Source organism: Melopsittacus undulatus, chromosome 1, assembly GCF_012275295.1.
Source record: "Melopsittacus undulatus isolate bMelUnd1 chromosome 1, bMelUnd1.mat.Z, whole genome shotgun sequence".
In the NCBI taxonomy this organism is placed as follows: domain Eukaryota; kingdom Metazoa; phylum Chordata; class Aves; order Psittaciformes; family Psittaculidae; genus Melopsittacus; species Melopsittacus undulatus.
In genome coordinates, this window is record NC_047527.1 from 18703763 (window position 1) to 18726454 (window position 22692).

General features: G+C 37.0%; 1 protein-coding gene across 2 annotated transcripts in view; it reads left to right on the forward strand.

The window, feature by feature from the left end:
* Positions 1-22692, forward strand: part of RSPO2 (R-spondin 2) — a 106811-nt gene that overhangs the window by 78117 nt on the left and 6002 nt on the right. Inside the window, exon 5 of one of the 2 annotated variants that reach the window (XM_005150921.3) lies at positions 2593-2599. The exons of the other annotated variant lie outside the window; for it this stretch is intronic. Within the exon in view, the coding sequence (XP_005150978.1) occupies positions 2593-2599 (7 nt within the window). The remainder of the gene's footprint in view (positions 1-2592; positions 2600-22692) is intronic. 2 annotated transcript variants of the gene reach the window in all.

Here is a 22692-nt window from a genome sequence, read left to right on the forward strand (position 1 = left end):
TTATAACTGTCCCATGGCAATTATACAGTTCAGGGTTGTTTAAAAATGCTGAAGGAGAGCCAGCTGCTAATCCACAAGGACATACAAATACCGAAGAGTGCTGTAGTTGATCCAAGCGCATAAATTGAATTTGTCCATAAAAGGTACTTGACAAATTTTATTGTGATACCCTTATGAAGTAACTTCTATTGGTTTTTGTCTTTTGTTCATTCTGTAACTACAACTCACTTGGAGGAAAAGCCATATCTTTACTCATTTCTGTTTCTCAACTGGAGAGATATTTTTGTCACATTCTAGTCAGCCATTTCAGTCACAGCAGAGAAACCAGCAAACACTTTCCTACCTGAGGTTATGTTTTCTTCCCTGAGGATCAATCAGTAAGGCACATTTCTATGGATATCCTCTCCCATACCACAGGCCTAAGTAACGGCAGGTCTGCAGACCCATCTGCTTCAGGTATGGCATGACTAGAAAGCAATCAGCCTTGCTCATTTTTAAGGATTCACTAAGACTTTCCTTGCACAGAAATCTCTTTTTAAAGTAATAAACCTATTAGGCTATACAGACATTGTTTGTTTTTACAAGGTTAATGCATCCTGACATACTCCTGGCAGAATTTTTGGTTGGGTTCTGATACTCCTCAGATTTTGTACTGTTCATCTTTCCAGCAGAACATGAACCAACAATGGCAGTGTTTGGATCTTGGGAGTTACTCTATAAATAATGGTGACTGTGACTGAAGTAGAAATACTTCACCATACTATAATATTTAGAAAATATGCAGTATTTGTATGCAATACTTAGGTTCTGTCCCCCTCATCACCCTTAAGGATACCGTAAGAAAATGTGTATGAATGAATGTTGGGCCTTGCTATGCAGGACTGGCTTGGTGATTTCTAACCAGCCATGACAGAAATTAGATTCCTTGGATGCACATGTGATTTCCAACAGTTAAATTATCAGTTTAAGTAGATAAAGTTTTTCAGACATAACTGGATGCATACTCCTTGCCCAGTACCAATGAAAGTAAATTGTCTAAGTCTGCATCACCCTCTAATTACAGCTGCTTGTTTGTTAAGCTAGGAACTCATTAGACTGCTGTAGCGTGATTGATTGTGATGAATTGTCCAAACCCTCTATAACTGCTTACTGCTGGAGCATCATTTTGAATGTTCTGCAGCTTGCTTGCTAGATACGTACTGGTAACCTAAGGAAGCCTAAGAGAGGAGCCTCATGAATTTGGGCTGAATTCAGCCAAAATAGTTTGCCTCTATCCCACAGCCAGATGGTGCAAATCTGGAGAGTAAAGAATCCAGTGAAGAGGAGGAGAGAAGAAAGAATCTGGGGAAACAGACAGTTATGGCTTCTTCCGTTGTTTGGCTCTTTAGACAGAAAAAACATGTATAGCGGTATTTGGGTCCCCATTAATGGCTTTGTTAGCAGGCTGCAAAAGGTCAAGCTGCTTCACTGACTGGTTTCTAGTGTCTTTTAAAATCTGACACCCAACAGACGTGTCTACAGTGATGCAGTGAGAGGTTTTCAAGCTGGTGCTGCGCAAGGTAGCTCACTGTCAGTATAATGTTGTACACAAGTTAGTTACCCCTGCTGAGAGACAGGATTTATTAGATTTGGCTCAGTCCTGCGCAGGCCATGAGGTGCTATGTTTGTGGTAAAGAACTGTGGTTTGCTCTATGGATGCTCTCACTTTGAGTCGCTGCCAGTGTTAGAACTAGGCTGGAGTCAACAACACTTTTTTTAAGGATGTGCTTTGGAAATCCTTCATAGAGAGTTTCTAGACATGTCTATATCTTTACATGTCATGAGCAGCACAGGAAGAGGGGAATGGGGGAAAAGATACGCTTCTTTTTGTTATTGTTGCTTGGTTTTGCTTGTGTGGTATTTTATTAAAGCTTTTTGAAATAATTTGAGATAATTTTACCTCAGATTGGAAAGCTTGATCTGATTCTCATCATTCTTTTTGCTTTGCACCTCAGAGGTGAATGAAAAGAACTTACTCTTGAACAGTCTGAATCTCAGATTCATTTTGAAGAAATTCAAACATGACTGCAGATGTTTGGAAAAGGAGTGAGAACATGAGCAGAGAATAAGACCAATACAAAGCAAGAATGGCTCATGTTGAACAGGGCAGTCCTTCTGTGCACAGATTTTTATATGGTGTTATAGCCTCACATTAAAAATGAGTAATTTGATATTTTTCAGGGCACTGTCTTAATAATAAATTAACCTAAAATGAGTAGTAACATGTAAAATAGCAATGCAATCCTACAGAGGTAATCAAGTACCTGTGTCAGTATGACATTCTGCACCAAATGATCAAGCATAAGAGCAGCATTAATTAGGATAGACACACTACTGCACCAATGTTTGGTTCCCAGATGGGCTCTTTTTATGCAATAAATCTTCATCCTTAAGAGTATTTATTTTGTGTTTCTATACTGGCACAGCTTAAATTCTGAACAGGCCCCAAAAATCTAATGTGAAGTGTCTTCCACTGAATTAGAATCCTCTATCATCTTTGCCATTTAATTTGAGAGTTTATCAGTTTATGTTTCTTTGTAGAATGTGAATGAGGAAGAAGGCTATTTGAGTTCAAATAAAGGCTGAGTTTATACAGCTTTGCATATCACCTCCAAGTTTGACACTTTAACCTTGTGTCATGCACATCTATTTAGTGCGTATAAATACTGCAGGCACAGTAGCGAACTATTAGCTCATCTTTTAAGACTATTCTTTTGAGATTTTTCTTGTAGAACTTAATTAGCTTGGCTGTTCATATATTTGTGCATTTTAAGCCTTTTTACTCAAATTCTAATTTAATTGGTTTCCCATGAGCATTCCTTGGCATTCTTAACTAATCAGACACTTAAGTCTGATGATTTCTGTGAACCTGGTACCAAGTCAAACTGCTGGAGAGCAGAGAATCGTGCAGGTATCTAGCTGCAAAGAGCCACTGCAGTAGGACACCAATGAGAGCAGGTGCTTTACAGCATGTCAGATTTGTTAAGAACTTTGTTTGGGAAGTTCAAACAAGGGGCATGACTTTCAAGCACCCATGTTCGAATTGCACTGTAATGTTTCATAAAAATCACAGGTATTTCAAATGGCATTAATATCCCATGATAACACCATGGCACACATTAGAGTGAGCTCCTTGTGAAAATGACAGCCAGCTGTTAAAATCATGCTGTTTCTGTGTCAGATACAAATGTGAACATCTTGAATAGATTGCCAACTCTTCCTATACAAAGAGTTCAGCACAGTAGAAATAGTACTGTAAAAACTGTCAAATGCTTTTTATTAATTCATTGCTTTTAAATTTGCACAATGAAACCTTAGCTGTTGACTAGATCCAAGTGCCAAGCAGCTTTGATCAGATGGAGCGTAGCTATCTTGAAGCTAGATTGCATTTAGCTTTAATGCTACAGTATCTTCAATACTGAAAAAAGTGCCACATTTATCTGCTAGTTGAAATGACAAATGCCTAAAGGGTTCCTAAAACGAAGATAGGTAAAAACTGCTACAAAGATGGTTAAATTCCAGCTTTGTGCTTTTACTCTGAATTTATGGACCAGATTATTTTGTTAGCTCCTGATTTACCATCTGTTCCTTATAACATCTAAACTAGAAGAAACAACTTTTGTGAGGCCTAGTAAAGAAAACCCACAGTTTGGCTGAATAGAGAGAATAAATTTTAAGCATTGCAAAAGATTGTGCAGGAGAGATGCACTAACAATCAGTGCACAACTCTGCCAGATAGCTCTAGGAGTGATATATGAGTAGGATTATTTGCGTATATTTACAACAGAAGAAAACAGATTGCATTTGATAACCGGTGGCTGAAGAAATTTCTGGACCATAAAAACTCCACAGATGAAAAATATCTACTGAGCAAGTCCTGTGTCAGGCTTCAAATCATTGCTCTGGTTAGGAAACTAGAATAGCTGATGGAAGATTTCTAGCTTAAAGAAAGTGCCATAACAGAATACAGGGGGTAATTCTGGAAGAAAAAACAAGTTGGCTTTAAGATCATTTCAGACACTGTCAGTTTTATAAGCTGTAATACTGACATTCTGATGAATGGTCAGAATCAGTTTTTCATAATCATTGAAGGTGATTAAACATATATTCTCTGTAGGACTTATGAATATATGCTATCAGCTGTAATTCACTGCACTCAGTACGTGACTATTCTGCCACCAGACTTTCTTAATCAGCTCTGCAGCCTGATGCCAGCTTGAGTGTAGGCTGCAGTAATACCTCTTGAGTGCAGGGGAAGCCAGTGGAACATGAGTCCTAAACACAGAAATGGAAAAATCCTGGGAGATAAGGTTCATTTTATTCTTGCAGCTGTGGCAAGGAAAAAAAGAGGGATTTATCATCTCTGCAGAACTCAGTAATAGAGGTGGCCCAAAAATCAGTGAAGTGTTTCGTAAGAAGTTTTATAACATGCTGAATATTTCTTTCAACTGGAGTGGTTTTATTAAAGAAGTAATTGTCCTTAAAGTTTCAAGCTTTAAAAAAAGTTGATTCATATGTCTTTTCCAGAATAATGTTTTCTGGGTGGAGTATGTTGGGAAAGAATAATGTATTACTTTCTCTTACTTTTCTTCCAACCATCTGAATGATTTGTTCAGGATGTTAAAAAGAATTCCATTTTTTGGGAGGGGAACTTCCCCTCATGCCCATTTTTATGACCGTGTCATAGTCTTACAGTATCTCACACTGTGACTCAAGCTTATAAAACATTCACATCCTAGTTCTTTGGGTGTGATACTTATCTGGAGTATGTCAGTGTTCTATAGATATGTTCCTGTTGGTCTTTTATAGCGTTGATGAGCATGAGCTTCTTGATAGTTACTGCTGAAAGTCAGAATTTCTGCCGAAGCCAGTAAAATTTCATTGATTGATTGGTTTAAATGAGAAGCAAATCTGGCTCTATTGTAGTTGTTACTTGTTCCACAAAATATTAGGATTTTAGAACTTAAAAATGAACGAAAATAGGAGCCAGGATATAACTACAGTCCTCCTTCTTCATGGAACGGTGTTGGAACCTCTCTCTAATTGAGGGAAGGTTGTCCTAATAAAAAATAAAGAAGAAATTATTAAAAAGAGAGAAAAAAAATAAAAGGGGTGGGGGAGAAGACAGATGCACTTTCCCCAAACAGCTGAGTGTAGAATGAGAATTCAAATGGTGTTGCTGAACTTGGAGTTGTAACTGGTTGCATCAGTGCGTACACTTCAAAGCTGGGAGCAACATGTTGCAAAAGAACCACTTAATTTTTATTTATTTATTTATTAACAGTTGGCCAAGCCAGCATCTCCATATCATCTTTCAGGGCTATTAAAACAGGGTGCAGATCTATTGATAGGGCTATGATTTATTTTTCTGTGTAAACCAAAATGTAATCTAATTACACAGTCAACTGTGTAAACTCTCTGTAACTGCTCCGTGTGTGGTTAAGACATCATGTCAGGTCACTAGTAATTGATTTTGTCTACCTTTTTACCACTTACACTAATTTTTTATACTGGTTTTATTCTAAGACAATAGTGAAGAAGAGAACAGGGAAAGGCCTTTCTACTGAGAAGAGAGTTATGTGGAACCTTTGGGCTTCTCCCTGAATCAAAAATGGAACATTTTGGAAAGACACATCTTCAGGAAGTATAACTCTGATACTTTCAGCATGGCAATGCTTTATCTGCAAAAAGAAGGAAAGGTATAGATACCTGAAATCTGTAAGAGTATTCTTCTCCTGTGGACACTTGGAGAATGTTCAGGTTCCTCTTTCAGCAGAACTCTTTGAACTGTGAAGTTACTATGCATCACTTGCAGGAACTCTTATAGAAGGGCTTTACCTATTACTTGCTAAAATGATTCAGTGAAGAGAGTAGTGTAGTAATTAGGGCATTGAGAGCTCCCTGTATTGTTTTCTCACATGATTTTTGTCACCAGTTTTCTGATTTCTTAAAGCTAAGCTGCTGGAACCAGCACATAACAGTTTTCATGTTTTAGCTGTTTTTCAAGTCTTTGTTAGCTGCAGGCAATAATCTGAAAACATGGACACCCTGAATGATTCAACACCATAAATTAAATAAAAAGCACTGGAATTTAATTATTGCTTTAAAATCTAGTGGTTTTGAATTTTACTTGTGACTGGCTCATGATTAACTTGGTTGTCAAACTTGTACCCAGCATCCAACCCCAAAAGGAACATATTTAGAGTTTTCAGTGTCTGCTAAAATGCTGTGCCTCAGTTATTCATGTGAAAACTCTGATATATTTTAGTATGAAAACATTTGGCATATAATTTCTGAAGAAGAGAATGTTGTTGTGTAGAGCTATATATTTGGTATATTTCCAAAGAGCTTGCTTTCATGGTATTTACATAAAACCTAGTCAGCAGCAAAAAATCAAGTGTTATTAATGAAGGAGCATTTCAATGCAATGATCTAACATGCTAATTTGAGAAGATAAAAATTCATATTCTAGTTTAGGCTCTGAAAAATGAACTAATGCAAACCATTGTGACCTAGCAAAATAATAGCTTGTAATTTACTTCCTTGGTTCCTGTCAGCAGTTTCATTTGTGTTGAATAGGTATAATTGTGTGTCCTCAAAGAGATTGCACTAAACAGGGTTATGATACAGGCAGACTTTCCAAATCCTTTATTAAGCTCAGCAATTTCCTGCTGCAGATAAAAATACTTTGGTTTTATTTGCATTTTGCTGGTAAAAAGTAGCTTTCTTTAAAAAATGTGTCACTTGTGATCCTCAAAGTTGAGTTGACTGAAGGTTTCCTATTTACATTAGTGTTCCTGTGAATATGGTGTTTAGCTGAGCCAAATTTAAAGTAAAAAAGTACATTTTGAAAGGCCGTTGACTGATAGTGATGTCACCATGCTATCACATGCATTAGATTTTGAAAGCAAGAATTTTCTGATTGTTTAACAGTCCAGAGGAGCTGCAGTGGAAAAGTATGGGAGGTTTCAAGCCTAAGCCATTTTATATTAAATGAAGTAATAATAGTTACTGCCATTAGCCACATGACTCAGAGAACTCAGAGAAAAATTGTTTATGCTTGTCTGAAGTTAATACTAAACAAGCTCCATAATGTCATTTTCCCTAATAAGCATATTTTCCTGTTAAAAAGGAGCTAAAATGTACCATAGTGTTCTTACAGTTCTGAAGTTTAAGTGCAAGAGGTACTTTTCTAATTTGTAAGTTTTGGGGTCTTCTTTTGTAAAACTTAAAAAAATTAATAATCTGTTCAATATCTTCCCTACCTGAAGCTTCATACAGTGTTTATTACAGCCTAACTTTATTTCAGTGGAAAAATAGCAGGAAATTATGTATTTAATCATGTATATTGTGTTAAAATTTGGAAACATTTTTGTTTGAGTTACTGTAGCTCAAGAGCCAAGATTTATTATTCTGTTTTGATTTTTATAACTCTCAACCTATTTGGCTAAGATATGGAAACCTAGATTTTGCATGTGCTTAATTTTTTTCCAAATAGGCTTTTCATTTATACCTAAAGGTTACAATGTTATCCCCAAAAGCTAATGCTCCACGTTAGAGAAATTGAGATAATAGTTGTTTGCTTATATATAATACAAATATTAACATGTTTGTATATACACATAGAAATAAATTGTTTGTAGGCTTCCAGACTTGCTAGTATTTGCTAAATCTAGAAGATACTTGCATCTAGAATAACTTGAGTCTTTAGTAAGTGGAATAATTACAAATGTAATTATTTGTAATTATTCGTTTTTTCAAAACTTTGTTCCATGACAATTGCAGGTCCTACTGAGTGCTGAGCACTTTTGAACATTTGCTGAAGTGTGTTCTTTCAAAATGATGAGCGTGTTTCAAGAGATTCCTTCATCTTTTTTCAAAATGCCTTACTGACTTGTAGTTGCACTTGATGTCCTGAAACCCTCGTTGTGAAAATGTCCATCATAAAGTTAGTCTTTTCTACCCAAAGTAATGGTATTGTAGAGCATGCTATAGGTTTCTTGTAGTCTTACATTTCTCTATACTAAAATTCAAGACTGTAAAATGCTAGATTATAAATGGTCAGAAGCAGTGACCTGATCTATGAAATATTTGGCTACATTGCAGTTACACATCTGCTCTCAAATGTGACAAAATAATCTAGTGATCATATTTGCTGAACACTCCTCAGGGACCCCCCACCCCCAACTTGGGTTTAGAAATTGAGTTTGAAACACTTTAGCAATATTCTTTTTTTTATTTTTTGCACTATTCTTGGAATTGTGTGGTATCAATAAAAATATACTAAATTTATTTTCTAGTTTTTAATAACTTATGTTTACAAGATCTCATTCAAGGGGTGCAATAATGAAATAAAGAATGAGGGTCAGGGATTTCTTCAATGTAGCTACCTGTGAATTACTTATTAGTTTGGAATAATGGTAGCACAGTGTGTCTTTGAATACAGTGTGATTATTAACCCACATCCCTAGAATACTACCCATGACCTCAAGAATATTTAGCTTTCCATATCATTGCAGAAATTCTTGACCATTATTAAATTTATCTTACCCTTAAAAAGGGGTGTAAAATCTCTCCTTGAAACAATGCCATAAGAACAGATTTTGCTGCTTCCAGTACTGGCTAAAAGTAGGAATTGCAGAAACATATGAAAATATTCAAATTGTGATTAATGGATTGTGTTTTGTTTTGTATGATTATATTGCTATTGTACTGTGTATAATTGTGTTACTTGATATACAGCTCTTTTTCTAAATGTCAAATTGTGGCTAGTAAATAAACTTAAAACTCTTTTTCATGCTTACTACATACTACATTAAATGATTTTCAATGACGCAATGGAGTCTGGAGAGGAGACATAGCTGTTGTACACACTGCAATTTTTGCTGTGACATTTCTACTTCTGGGGTGATTGGTTTTTATTTTACTTTGTTCTCTAACATAGACACAAAAAATATTTTTTTTCTTTTTTTAAGTCACTTGAGGAAAAAAAGGAGTCTGATAATATTTCACAGTATTTGTCCTGGGTTCAGTAGTAGCAGTCATTTTTCTCCTTCTTAGTAGCTGGTACAGTGCTGTGTTTTTGCCTTTCAGCCTGGGAACAGTGCTGATAACACTGATGTCTCATGCTCTGCCAGGGAGGAGGGGAAGCCAGGAGGAAGCAGAGACAGGACATCTGACCCAAACTAGTGAAAGAGGTATTCCATACCACAGCATTTCATGCCTGGTATATGAACTGAGGGCAGTTACCTGGAAGGGCTAGATTGCTGCTCGGGTCAGGCTGGGTGTCGGTCAGCAGGTGGTGAGCAGTTGTATTCTCATCCCTTGTTATTTCCCTTATCATTATTATTATTGGTGGTAGCAGTAGTGATTTGTGTTATACCTTAGTTACTGGACTGTTCTTATCTCAACCCATGGAAGTTACATTCTTTTGATTCTCCTTCCCATCCTTCTGAGAGCTGGGGGAGGAACGAAGGGGAGTGAGCAAGCATCTGTGTGGTTCTGGGTTGCTGGCTGGGCTTAAACCATGACAATATTCAGTTCAAATCTTATGCTTGTCAGTCCTGTATTGAGATGAGATTTGATATTCTTGTTTGATGGAGTGACTGCACTCAGGATGTTTTTACAAAAGTAGATCCACTCTTGCATACGTGCTTGCATAGTGCATATTGAAAACCACACCAAACACTGTCACATCTTGCCCAGAGAGGCTATGGAGCCTCCCGCCTTGGTGATAGTCAAAAGCCACTGGGACATAGTCCACGTGGTCATCCTCGAGCAGGACAGCTTAAACCAGTTGACCTCCAGAGGTTCTTTCCAACTTCAATCATTCTCTGATATGCATAATTTGATTTCAAAAAGGGATTTGAAGTAACCGTAAATAATTATACTATTTGTCTTTAAAAGCAAGAATGATGCCAGCAACATGTGCCTTTGTGCTTTGTACCTTAGAACACCATATGTTTTAGTTCAGGTATGGACATTGCCATATTGGGAAGAGCAATTTCTGTGGCTAGACAAGTGATGAGAAACTATACCTCACTGGAACACTGAGGGTGATTGTGGAGAAAATTTCTGACACCCTTGGAGCGCTATGGAAATAAAAAATTGACAACTTACCTAAGATATAGTAATGCCAGTGTATTTGAAGGTGTATTTGGAGGTAGAACATAATTCTTTGTTTCACTGTACATGTTCTTTCCTGAAAGCTGAAACACTAGCACCATTTTTGTCTCCTGTACTATCCTAAAATACTTACCCTGGTCTCCTGTCAGTATTTCTACACTAATAATCATCATCATCAGTATAAGTGGCTGTAGAAACTAAAACAAAATGTCAATATTAAAGTCTGAAATCCATTAGCCACTTGTTCTTTCATTTCTGAGTCACCCTGCATCTTAACTTTCTCAAAATAAAATTTACAACTGGAAGTTTGCAGTTTTGGTGGTTGAGGTGGGAGCATTGGCAGGAAGTTATTGTGCTTAATGTATTCTTTCAAATGCTTATTGAACTCACCACCATCTTCTGTGTGTACTTTCTTACTGCAAAAAGTCAGATGATTTCGATGCGTTATATTCAGCTACAAATCTGCAACTATTAGGATTTGCATTAGGACAATAGTTGGCTGAACAAGCTTTCTTCAACTCAATTTATTAACAGGTACCTTCCTCTTATCTGGCCCCATATAAGGACAGGAAAACAATTTTCTGTTTCCTTTCCCAAAAATGATATAGCTTTTATTTCAGAGTGTTGTCTGATGTAGTTAAAAGAGAAGGAATCTTAATCAGTCATTTTATCAGAAATTAGGTTTTCCTCATCTTTCGTAACTACCATTCTGGACCAGTCTTTTGGAACTGTGAATAATTTGAAGCCATATGCAGAAATACTCATCACTTTTTCTATAGTACTAAACCTAGGGACTCTTCGTTAGGGATTGTAGTGATAGGACAAGGGTAATGGGTTTAAACTTAAAGCAAACCATTCTATGATTCTGTGGTTAGGATCATAAGGTGGCGAAGAAGTTATTGGATGGCAGGAGGGCAGTGGGGCTTTTGCTTCTACCAGAAAATACATTCCCCAGAAAAAACCTTCTTTGCAAGACCTTCCCCCACATTCAATGCCTCCTTATGTCCATGTACATGCCAGGGCTGATGCATGGTAGCGAAGTTTCTTGTTAAGGGAACCATAAAGTTTTGTCCTACTCTTGAACTGTTACTGGCATGTTAGTTTTAGGCTACAGTTACAGTAGTGGTGTTCATGGATCCTTGGATGACCCAGAGCAGCCACTTTCATGTTTTTGTATTCTCATGCTACCAGCTGACTATCTCAGCCTGTAACATTATATACATAGGTTTTTAAGGGTCTGCAAAATTTGATGGTCAGTGTATTGTACATGACTTACAGCCAGCATGGAATGAACAAAATACTACTAGCAATAGTAACTTATATCTGATCTATTGCTTTAAAGCTCAGTTATGTTCCCAAGCATTAATTCTTGCATGTAAAGGAATAAATAATTTCTTCAAAGATGACCGTATTTTCATTTCCGGATGAAATTTCTGAACAGAATCGCTAATCAAAAAATAATGCTTTGAGAAATTATGAGATTGGGCCAGTGAAGTTCTTCACTATATAAATTACGGATTGAAATCAATCCCATCTGTTATAATTTAGACAAGAAAAGACCTATCTTCCCAGTTTGTAACATACTGTATTGTTCAGTGTTAGCTTTAGCTTCTGTTCTTGGCCTATTCACAGATCTGTAGCACATTACAGTGGCGCCTGTTAGAGCAGATGCTGTGAAAGTTTTGCTAGTTTTTCTATGATAAACCATGTTTTCCAGGAATTCATACTTAAGCCTTAAAAAATCCCTCACAGTTGAGACTTGGCATGGAAAGTCTTGATTCACAACGATTTTGCTTATATATTTATCCAGATTTTCAAAAATAAATCAGTCATCTAATTTATGAAGTTGGAGGTATTTCAAAATAATGTATTGTTTCAAGATCATAGAATTGTATTTGTTGGAAACAAGTAATATTATGATCACTTAATCTAAATAGACACATTTCCTGACAATGAATAATTGCTTTATTGCTGTTACCTCACAAATCACTCTTAAATGCTTCTGTGTGTTTTTCCTGTTGGGTAGATCCATGCAGAAACTGCAGTAGTTTAAATTGGTCACATTATTTTTGGTATTCTACAAATATTCAAAGAGCTAAGCTGTTTTTCTTTGAAAAGCTAACTGTGTATCAATGAAAATTCAATGAAAATTTAACTGTATAAATTCTAACTGATGATATCAATATTACATTCTAATGTACATTTTAAAACTTTTTTTATAACATATAAAATATAAAAATTTTGTAGTTGGCAGTATTCTTCCATTTAGTTGACTAATAGCAAATAACGATTAATGCACTTTATGAATGTTCATCACAGAGAAATTAGTCTGTCTACTTTGTGACTCTTACCTAGGATGTTTCCATAGTTGTGATAAAGACAAACTATAACACTGTTGAGTTCTAACAAATAATCTATGTAAGTGTGCAGATTTTAATTATCTGCATAACTAATATTATTAATATAATAATGTATTGTTAATTAAAATAAGGTAACCCACGGAGAAATGTTTATTCTGTATTACAAACAGTTGTTCTTGACCGCATATTAGTGCTTTATGTTTCTTTTTGGAATCAGGTTTGGGGAAAGAACTATTGAAGTTTATTTACACAGAAAGTAACAACAGAAATCATATGTTCAAAGCCTGTATGCATGGAAAGAGGGTTAAAGAAGAATAACTGGATAGTGTTAGGGAGAAAGTAATTATTTGGCTACACAGAAGGAAACTGGAAGATGTTAAGCATAACTGGAAGAAGAATAAATTCAAACAGGATTTTGAAAGGAATCTGTTAAAGCCAGCAAATATCAAGAAGAAAATGCTACCTTTCAATCTGAGTTAGAAGGGAAGTGGCTGTAATAGTGGATTAATTGTCTCAGTAGAGAAAATAAACAATTGAATGGATACTGGTAACTAATTTGATCAGTATGTCACACCCTAAATGATCCAGTTGTCACCCCCTATTAATCTTATAGGACAATTTAAATCCACACATGGAATAGATTGCGATGAAGGCACTGGCCAAGAAATGAGTACTTGCTAACATAATGAAATAATTAACATTCAGTAGAGATCAACTATACTTCAGTGTGAGAAGCTGATAATCACTTAGCTTAGCGTGGTTCAAATAAATAGTTCAACATTCAAAAAAGTATCAGCCAGTTCATGTATGTTGCCAAGTTTATACATTTGTGTCCATGAGTTTTACTTTTTTTCCCAGTTCTCTCCCCCATCCCTTAGGGGGTAGCCAGGGCTGTGTGGTGTTCAGCTGCCTACCAGGTGAAACCATAGCAACTTGAATGGGTTTTAGGACCATCTATTCCAGCCCAGGGGCTTATCACATAAATATCTAAAATCAGGATTGTAAAAATTATCCAGTTTGAAAAACAGCTGCTAATTTGAAATCAGTGAGGCCCAAAGGTTCTGGGTAAATATTTCTTTTATCATCTTTTGATCTTCTGCAAAGAATGCACAGACAGCAGTGTGCCATTCCTGGGAGTACTAGTTGGTAAAAGCCAGAAGTATGCCAGGAAACCTGCTGTTGTTTCAAGGCACTATTCAAACCTGTGCTCTGGCTCTTTGTATTTTGTTAATGAAATGTAGCCCTTTCCGCTGGCCACCAGTTTAGCTAGGTCTGTGGTGTGTGCTACTGTACCCACAGTACCATACAGTTGGATGGACTATGACTGCCAGCCTCAATATCTACTGGTAGAAATACCTCTGTCCCACAAAGAATTAACATCAGGCACTTCTAAGAAAAAATAAATAGATCTTGAACAATTTCAGTTATGCAATGACTTTAATACTATTACAAAATAACAAAGCCAAGATCTCATACCCATCAGAAGCTCACCCAAAGTAGCCATAAGAATGTGGTGATGTGGAGCAGGAATAGCACATACATTTATATTTTTATGTGGTTAATTAAATCCATAGAATCATTCTGTACATACTAAGCTTTTATTGGTATTAAAATAAAGAATTTCTTTTTTGAAAGAAAAAAAAAACAACCCAACAAAAAACCTGATAATTACTTCTCTGTGCTTCTAATCAATAGTCTTTGATGTACATCTGTTTTTTAAGTACAACTGTAACTTCCAGTCAGGAAAAGCCTTTTATGGCAAGTAGTCTTTAAGCTACATGCTGTGTTTGTTTTACATATTCTTTTTCCTTTTCTCTTTAAGAAAGAACCTACACATTTTTCATCAACTTTATCAGTGAATGCATACTTTAAAACTTTTATGCAGGAAGAAACTTTAGTTTTCAAGTTGATTTAGACTGTTTAAACTGATGGGGGAGATTTTAGTGATGTCTTTCTTGCAGATGTGTATCAGGATAAGAAGACAACCTAATTTGTCCACTACACGTGTATTATTAGATATCATGTTATATTGCTTCTTACATCACGTGATGCCAAGGCTGTTTCCAGCTGCTGCGTAGATGAGGGGGTAGGACAGCCCTTGTGGGCTAAGACCACCTGCAGCAACAGGCTGGTATAAGAGAGATGCTGCAGAGCATTAATTCCCTAACAAACCAGTGTCACTAACCTCTGGGAGGGGAAAAAGTATGTTTGTTGTTGTTCTTTAGGTCGTATGTGAAAAGTCATTTCCTTTTGGATTAGTATTTACAGCTGTAGAGATGAAGGTAAAAGAACTGTCACAGAAGTCATGGCCAGGACTAGCTACCAGACTCGAAAATGTTCAGACTTGGAACTTTTACAGATCTATAAAGTTTTCACCACATATAAAATCAAAGCACAAAGCTGCTGAATGTCTAGGAAAAAGTGGTGATGGTCTTAATATTGAGTTCTGTAAGCATTGCTATTTGTTTCAGTCAATTATACATATATATTTTTATTTTTTTTTTCCAAAAAAAATAATCTGAGGATAAAGGTAAGCAATACTATAGAGCAAAAGAAAAATTCAGGCTGCTTTGTAAAGCGGTCCCACTCAAACACAATTAATTTTCATTAAATGTAAAGTTATCCTGGAGGATTGAAGAGTGGGAGCAGATTCTCCTGGAAGGCATGCTAGGGCACATGAAAAACAACAAGGCACTTGGTGACAGCCAGCATGGCTTCATTAGGGGGAGATCCTGCCTGACCAATTTGGTGGCTTTCTATGACGGGGCTACAAAGATGATGGACAGGGGTGGAGCAGTTGACGTCATCTACCTGGACTTGTGCAAAGCGTTCGACACTGTCCCACATGACATCCTTGTCTCTAAATTGGAGAGACATCAGTTTGATAGGTGGACCACTCGGTGGATAAAGAACTGGCTGGATGGCCGCATGCAAAGAGTTATGGTCAACGGTTCAATGTCCAGCTGGAGATCAGTAATGAGTGGTGTCCCTCAGGGATCAGTGTTGGTACCGGTCTTGTTTAACATCTTTGTCGTTGACATGGACAATGAAATTGAGTGCACCCTCAGCAAGTTTGCTGATGACACCAAGCTGTGTGGTTCAGTTGATACGCTGGAGGGAAGGAATGCCATCCAGAGGGACCTTGACACGCTTGTCAGGTGGGCTGATGCCAACCTCATGAAGTTTAATCATGCCAAGTGCAAGGTCCTCCAGCTGGGTCAGAGCAATCCCAGGCACAGCTACAGGTTGGGCAAAAAGGAAATTCATGGTAGTCCTGCAGAGAAGGACTTGGGGGTGTTAGTCAATGAGGAAATGAACATGAGCCGGCTTCAGTTTGCACCTGCAGCCCAGAAAGCCAACTGTATTCTGGGCTGCATCAAAAGGAGCATGACCAGCAGGTCAAAGGAGGTGATCCTGCCCCTCTACTCTACTCTCGTGAGACCTCACTTGAAGTGTTGTGTGCATTTCTGGTGTTCTCAACATAAAAAGGACATGGAACTGTTGGAACAAGTCCAGAGGAGGGCCACGAGGATGATCAGGGGACTGGAGCACCTCCGGTATGAAGACAGGCTGAGAAAGTTGGAGCTGTTCATCCTGGAGAAGAGAAGGCTGCGTGGAGACCGCATAGCAGCCTCTCAGTATCCGAAGGGGGTCTATAAGGATACTGGAGAGGGACTATTCATTAGGGGCTGTAGTGATAGGACAAGGGGTAACGGGTTGAAACTTAAACAGCAGAGGTTTATGTTGGATATAAGGAAGAAATTCTTTCCTGTTTAGGGTGGTGAGGAACTAGAATGGGTTACCCAGGGAGGTTGTGAATGCTCCATCCCTGGCAGTGTTCAAGGCCAGGTTGGATGAAGCCTTGGGTGATATGGTTTAGTGTGAGGTGTCCCTGCCCATGGCAGGGGGGTTGGAACTTGATGATCTTAAGGTCCTTTCCAACCCTAATTATTCTATGATTCTAGTTACAGAACAAGGAGTGTTTACCTGCAGGATGAGGAATGGTATCTAAAAAGCAGTGTTTCTCAGAACAAGTCACATGAGTCCACTACAATGTAGAAAGAAAATTTTCAAATGTAATTCTTGGCTATATAACTTTGGAAGGAAAAAGCACAAGAAAACAACGTTACCCTATGTATGAGAAGAACTCTGACATCCAGTCTGAGACCTATATTTTATAGAAGATACTGGATTAAACAGTTCAGATGGAAACTGCAGATAAGATTCAAAAACTGTATTTGAAGACTACAAGGTAACTTTAAAGAAAGGTGCACAAAGACTGCCATATGTTTAACTTCTCAGAAAGATGGGCAAGAAAAGATTTATCTACAATGCATGAAGAGAATTGTCTGATTTAGGGTAGAAAGGCTCAATGAGAAAAACTAACTGGATATTATAATTTAAGTTAGGAATTGGGCAGACATTTCTGGTGGTGGAATGATTAACTGCTGGGAAAATTACCAGAGGAAGTGGTGGATCCTCTGTCTCCTCTTGCCTTCAGATCTAGACCAGATTTCTTTCTGCAGCAAGTTAGTAGCCTCAGCAGCAGAGAATAATGTTTTGTTTCTGATATGTATGTAGGAGATCTCACTGGAGGTTCTGTTGACCCCCACTTCTCACTTGTAATCACTGTATCATCTCCAGTTTTAAGGAATAAAACATGTTTTCAGTGATATTAATATAAAGTGTAAATATTCTTAGAGACATGCACTATCTAATTTTACTGTCTTATATTTATTATTTAATCTATAAACTTCGAAAAAGAATACCAGTTTGACAAAATCTTGATACAGTTAATTTTGGATAACTGCTTCAGCTGGCTTCAAGGCAAACAAGACAGTTTATGTTATTAAATCTAGTAATAAACTTCAAGAAATCACAGATTGTTTGCCTTCTGGTTTGTCATTACTATGATCCCATGTGCATCTGCAGTAAAATTTAATATAGGATACATTATATCTGATGCAGACTTCAATTTGTTAGGAATCGTTGTAGAACATAAAGAAAGTACAGTGTAAATTGCTTGCTTCTACATGAATTTCCATTTTAAAGAATCATGACTTTGAAACCACCTCATTTGTTGTCTTCACATGTGACTTTTTCACTTTGAAAATCTCCAAACATGCCAGGCTGAATTTTCTGCTTTTGGCTGTTTATATTCTGATTAATATTAAAGAAAAATTTGCCAATCAATAACTCAATATCTTCAATACCAAAAGCAAATAAATTAAATATTTTGCAACACATTCACTGAAACCTGTGAACTATCATATTTTTAAAGCAAAATTATTTTTCCATGGAACAAAAAATTGATGAGTGGTACACACCCATTTAGTGCCTGAGGGCAAGAGTGGGGGGGAAGTTAGGTGACCCCATGGTCTGGTTATGAGTTGCTTTGAAGAAAGCCAAAAAGAAATGCTTTCAACTCAATTTATCTTAGGTCCTTTATCCCAATTTACTAATATTTCCTCCTGTCCTCCACCAACTCATGTTTAAGCCTTTATTGCCTGTTGGTCAGAAAAGTTTAGTTAACACTTTAGAGCAACATCAGGAGGAGCTGCTTTTGAGGGGTGTTGTGTGGATGAGGGTGCAAAGTTTTTTCTGTGTCAAGCATTACGCAGAGAGTTGAACGAAACATTGCTAAAACACTCAGAAAAAAAGTCCATGAGGAAGTTTGAAGGAAATTCATTTGGTAGTTTTAAATTAATGGTGACAGTTTTTACAGTTTCGTGGTCCAGAGTTAAAGATCTGTGTGTGCCAGAATCATGGCCAGGGTTGGAGCTAGAGTACAGCAAAGCTCTAGGTGCATGGTACATGAAAATGAAAATAGGGTTAACAGTACTTCCTTCTGAAATAAAATAGACAAAACTACAAAGAGCTGATGGTCATACAACTTGCTTTTCTTTCATGTTCCAGGCCAAGTCTGACAGCATGAAACAGTCGGTATCTGATATTTTAGTCTGAATAGGTCTCCTTTAAAACCAAAATTACACAGTGTACTGATGAATAAATGGTAGTTGTGTACCTGTTTGAATACCAGCTTTGGGGTAGGGAGGAAACTGTGCTTTTCCCTGAAGAGTAGAAACTCACCTTTTAGTCTAGCTGTTCCTTTCTACTGCTCTCTCCATGGCATGTTTGCAGTGGAGAAAAAACAGCTTTAACATCCTGGGAGAGCTATGCTGCGAGTTCCTGCCGAGTCAGTGGGCAGGCTCAGGTGCAGCATGAGAACCATCATCCTGATGTCTTTTAGCTTCCTTGCAGAACTCCTTATGCACTCCTTTTCCAAAGATAGCAACAGAGCTTCAAAAGTTGGTCCGGATCATAGTTAACAGAAGCTGGTTGGGTCATTTTATGTTGCTTATTTCATCTTAAAGTAGACTCAACAGACTTCCAAAAGAGTTACATAAAGCTATTTCTACAGTTTTGACAGTGGTTTGATGATACAAGTGCACAAACAGAAGCTTTAGCAAGGTAAAATGCCATACTGGGTACTGTATATCTCTACAAATGGCTGTGCAATATTAATATCAATGAAAAACTGCTGTGTGACTACTAGGAAACAAATAAGATTTAGTATGAGAAGTGCCCTCTCTCCAGCTTCTAACAGTGAATAAGCTTCCTGTAGCTACTATATGGAGTGGCACTGGGTGGTTACAGCTTGGCATGCATATAAGGTCCTCAGAGGCAGTCTTGGAAAGTGCTTCTCTTTAAGCCAGCAAGAAAGCTACTGTTATACATTTATGGATAAAACCATGTAACTCAGGACATCTTTTAAATCCTGACTGGCCACAGCACAAAGACAGTGACTGTCTTTATAGTTGCTAACTAAACATCTGGCACTGTTAATTGCTCTCCTCAGAGCTCCCATGCCAGGGACATAGCTGCAGGAGCAGCAATGGCCTGTGCTGTTTCCCTCGAAAGGCAGGGGCTGCGCCAGGTGAAAATATGACCGATGATTGAAGGATATTCTCTAATTCTGTTTAATTTAGTAATGCAGAAACTCTGGAGAAGTCTGTGGCCATAGCGTGTAAGTGGGATGTACAGGTAAAGGGAAGTCTGGAAAGCTAAGTTTAGATCATTAGATATGAAGACTGTGTTGCCCTCCATCAGCAGAGGGAAAATGTCAGAAAAGATAATCTCCTAACTAGAAAACCAAGGAAGTAACTCCATCATGACCAGAGCATAGATAATAGAAGCTATAATGGATGGAGTGCAGTTCTGATTGTGAGTTTGGTGAAGAAAACAAGTGTGTGTACATCACACTGCATGCATGAGAAAAATAGAGAAGGGAAAAGTGTACACAGTATACACCAAAGTAGTTATGAATAAACAGAGAGTAACCTGACCAAATTTAGATAAGCAGTGTGGATACCTTCTGTTTCAGCACCTTCCTGAGTATAAACCAAATGAATAACAGCGAGCAATGCAGGTGCTGCTGTTATTCTGCTACACCATTCCTGATGCATGTGCTGAGGGTAATCAACATACATCATATTATTAGAAATAATACATTCATCTTCACTTTCAGTTGTTATTCAGTAGGAGTGTTGCTGCTGGATTGTACTTTATTCTTTTGTCAGGTGTCCACTTTTGCCTCTTTTCATACTGAACTTCAGTAATATTAACTATGCAGTACCTGAAGAGAGGTAGAAGTGATAATTGAAGCTATATTTTAAGCTATTTCTGTTAAAAGAAAAAAAAAAAAGAAGGACCTAGAACAAAATTGTTCCTCCATTCTTAACCAGAATCCCTAAGGGGAATTTAAAAGACAAATCCTTTATAACAGGACTAAATAGTGTTTTACAGAAGAAAATAATCTCTATAAAAACAATAAACTACAGAGTATTATGTCTCTCTCTGTAAGACACCCACTAACAAAATGCAATTTCTAGCATGAAATTAAACCTTGTGGGTGCTACAGATAAATACTGTCTCAATAGAATTTATTTTCTATTCCCTATATGATGAGATAAAATTAATTAAATTGGCTAGAAAAAGGAGAAATGGAAGAAAATAAAGAATATGGTTTGAAAACTGGACAGAGGGAGTTTTAAGTCAGATTAATGTCCAGTCAAACCTAGAGAAGTTCAAAGTCAATTAGTTTTTAGCTGTTATTGTTGCCCACAGAGTTAAAATATATTTACATGTGTATGTGAGCTTTTGACTATAAATATTTTTGTGTTATTTTGAAATTTGCTTTACATGCACTGTGAAAGAGGAAAATAAACAAACCCAGACTTTTCACTGGAAATATTTTGTTTGGCTCTGCTTGCAAAGCATCTGATCTGACACGGTGTTGATTAAGATGAGTGAGTACTCTGCATGCAACTGATATTCATATCTTTTGAATTCTGAGCTAGATCTACATTAGATTATAAACATTTTGACTGCAATGGAGACCCACCTGTTTTTACACCACTATGACTGAAAGTATAATGGGACCTAACATTTTAAAATCTATACCATTCAGGTAAAAGTAGGTCTTCTATCAGTTTTGTGTTTCCATGTCGACTTGAATTTGCTAATTTTCCACTTCCTTTAGTGTCCTTTCTCCCTCTTTCTTCTCTGCATCCATATGTACGAATATTTTTTGTACTTATTATATTTATTAATTAATAGAATAGCTTATGTTCTAGCAGAATAATGGGTACTACATATTCTTTGAAATGATGGAAATGGAAACCAGTTTTCAGTTAACATCTCACTGCCATCTACTGTATACATTGGAAAACTACACTGTGGGAAATGCACTGCATTTCAGCAGTGTAAGATGACTGGTTTTCCCAGTGAATTTGCCCTAAAGTTGACGAATAAATCCACTGAACTCTCAATAAGCTATGACATGTAAATTTCATTCTTGGTGGAGGAATCAGAATTTATTAAACAGATGACAATATCTGATGATACTTAATATTTTCCAGAAGGAAAGAACATCAGATTTTAGTATTGCTTCGTTAGCTTGTATTCAGGCCAGGTGAAAAGTAGATGTGAACTTTGAGCGAAAAAGAGTACCTCACTTTGCCCTGAATAGTAAAGCCTTTTATTTCTTAGTGGATGTGTCAAAGCAAAAAAAGCCAGTGGCATTAAGATTCAGAAACGAGATAATTTGATATTTCTGTTAGTTGAGGAGTATTCTTTGATTCTTTCAACTCAGCTTTCATCTCAGTAGCTGATGTCTGGTGTACATAAACACCAAATAATCACAATGTTATTGGTTGAGATGTAATAATTTACCCAGAGATGTGAAATTATTAAGTTGAAAATAAAGTATCAGGGTTCTGGGCCTCAGGAACTGAATATGGTATCATGCAAGTTAGTTTTGCAGTACCAGTGCTTTTGCAATTATTTATATAGAAATTACAAAGTTTTACTCAAGACAGAAATTTCCCTGATCTTCATCAGGAAAGCTGACATGAAATAGACAAGAATGTGTGAAAACATCAGACTGCATTTACATAAGGGAACTAATTTTCTCAGTCTATTATTAATTTCAGTAGGCTGAGAATACATATAATTTGTACCATTAGCTGTTAGTATTGCACCAAACAGTACAAAAGACCAGTAAATTTGCAAACTCCAGCACTTCAAAGCTGAATAAGTGCTTTCCTTTGCTTCTTCCTCATATCAGTTGTGAGAAAATCTATAATTATGGTATGCTTTTTTCCCTGTTTTTATTCAGTAATTGTTCTAAGACCTTGTTTGTTCAACATTATTCAATCTTTGCAAATGAAAGAATGATAAAATAATTCATTACTTTTCTATGATCTCTGTTGTTACTGTGTTTCAGTGCTTTACAAACACTAATTAACCCACCTTTACAACTTCTGGTATTTTGGGAGTTGAAATAGTATTGTGGGCAGCTGATGTACTCTATGTGATTATACCATCACTTCTGCTGTTTTCAGAGGCAAAAACTTGTTCGCGGAACTTCTTCAAATGACATCAGAAATTTACCCAGGAAAATGAGGAACTGGTTTCTGACACTTGGCCCTTTCTGTTGCATCTCCTCAACCTTATTACTTCTTTGCCAGCATCACCATCCAAGTCCTGATGTCTTTGACTCCCTGTCCAAAATGTTCTTTTACTATGGCCGATTTCCCCCAAGTCACATTCCTCCTGTAGCTAACATTGAGCATAGCCAATTTCAGCCTTAATTTAATGTTGTTTA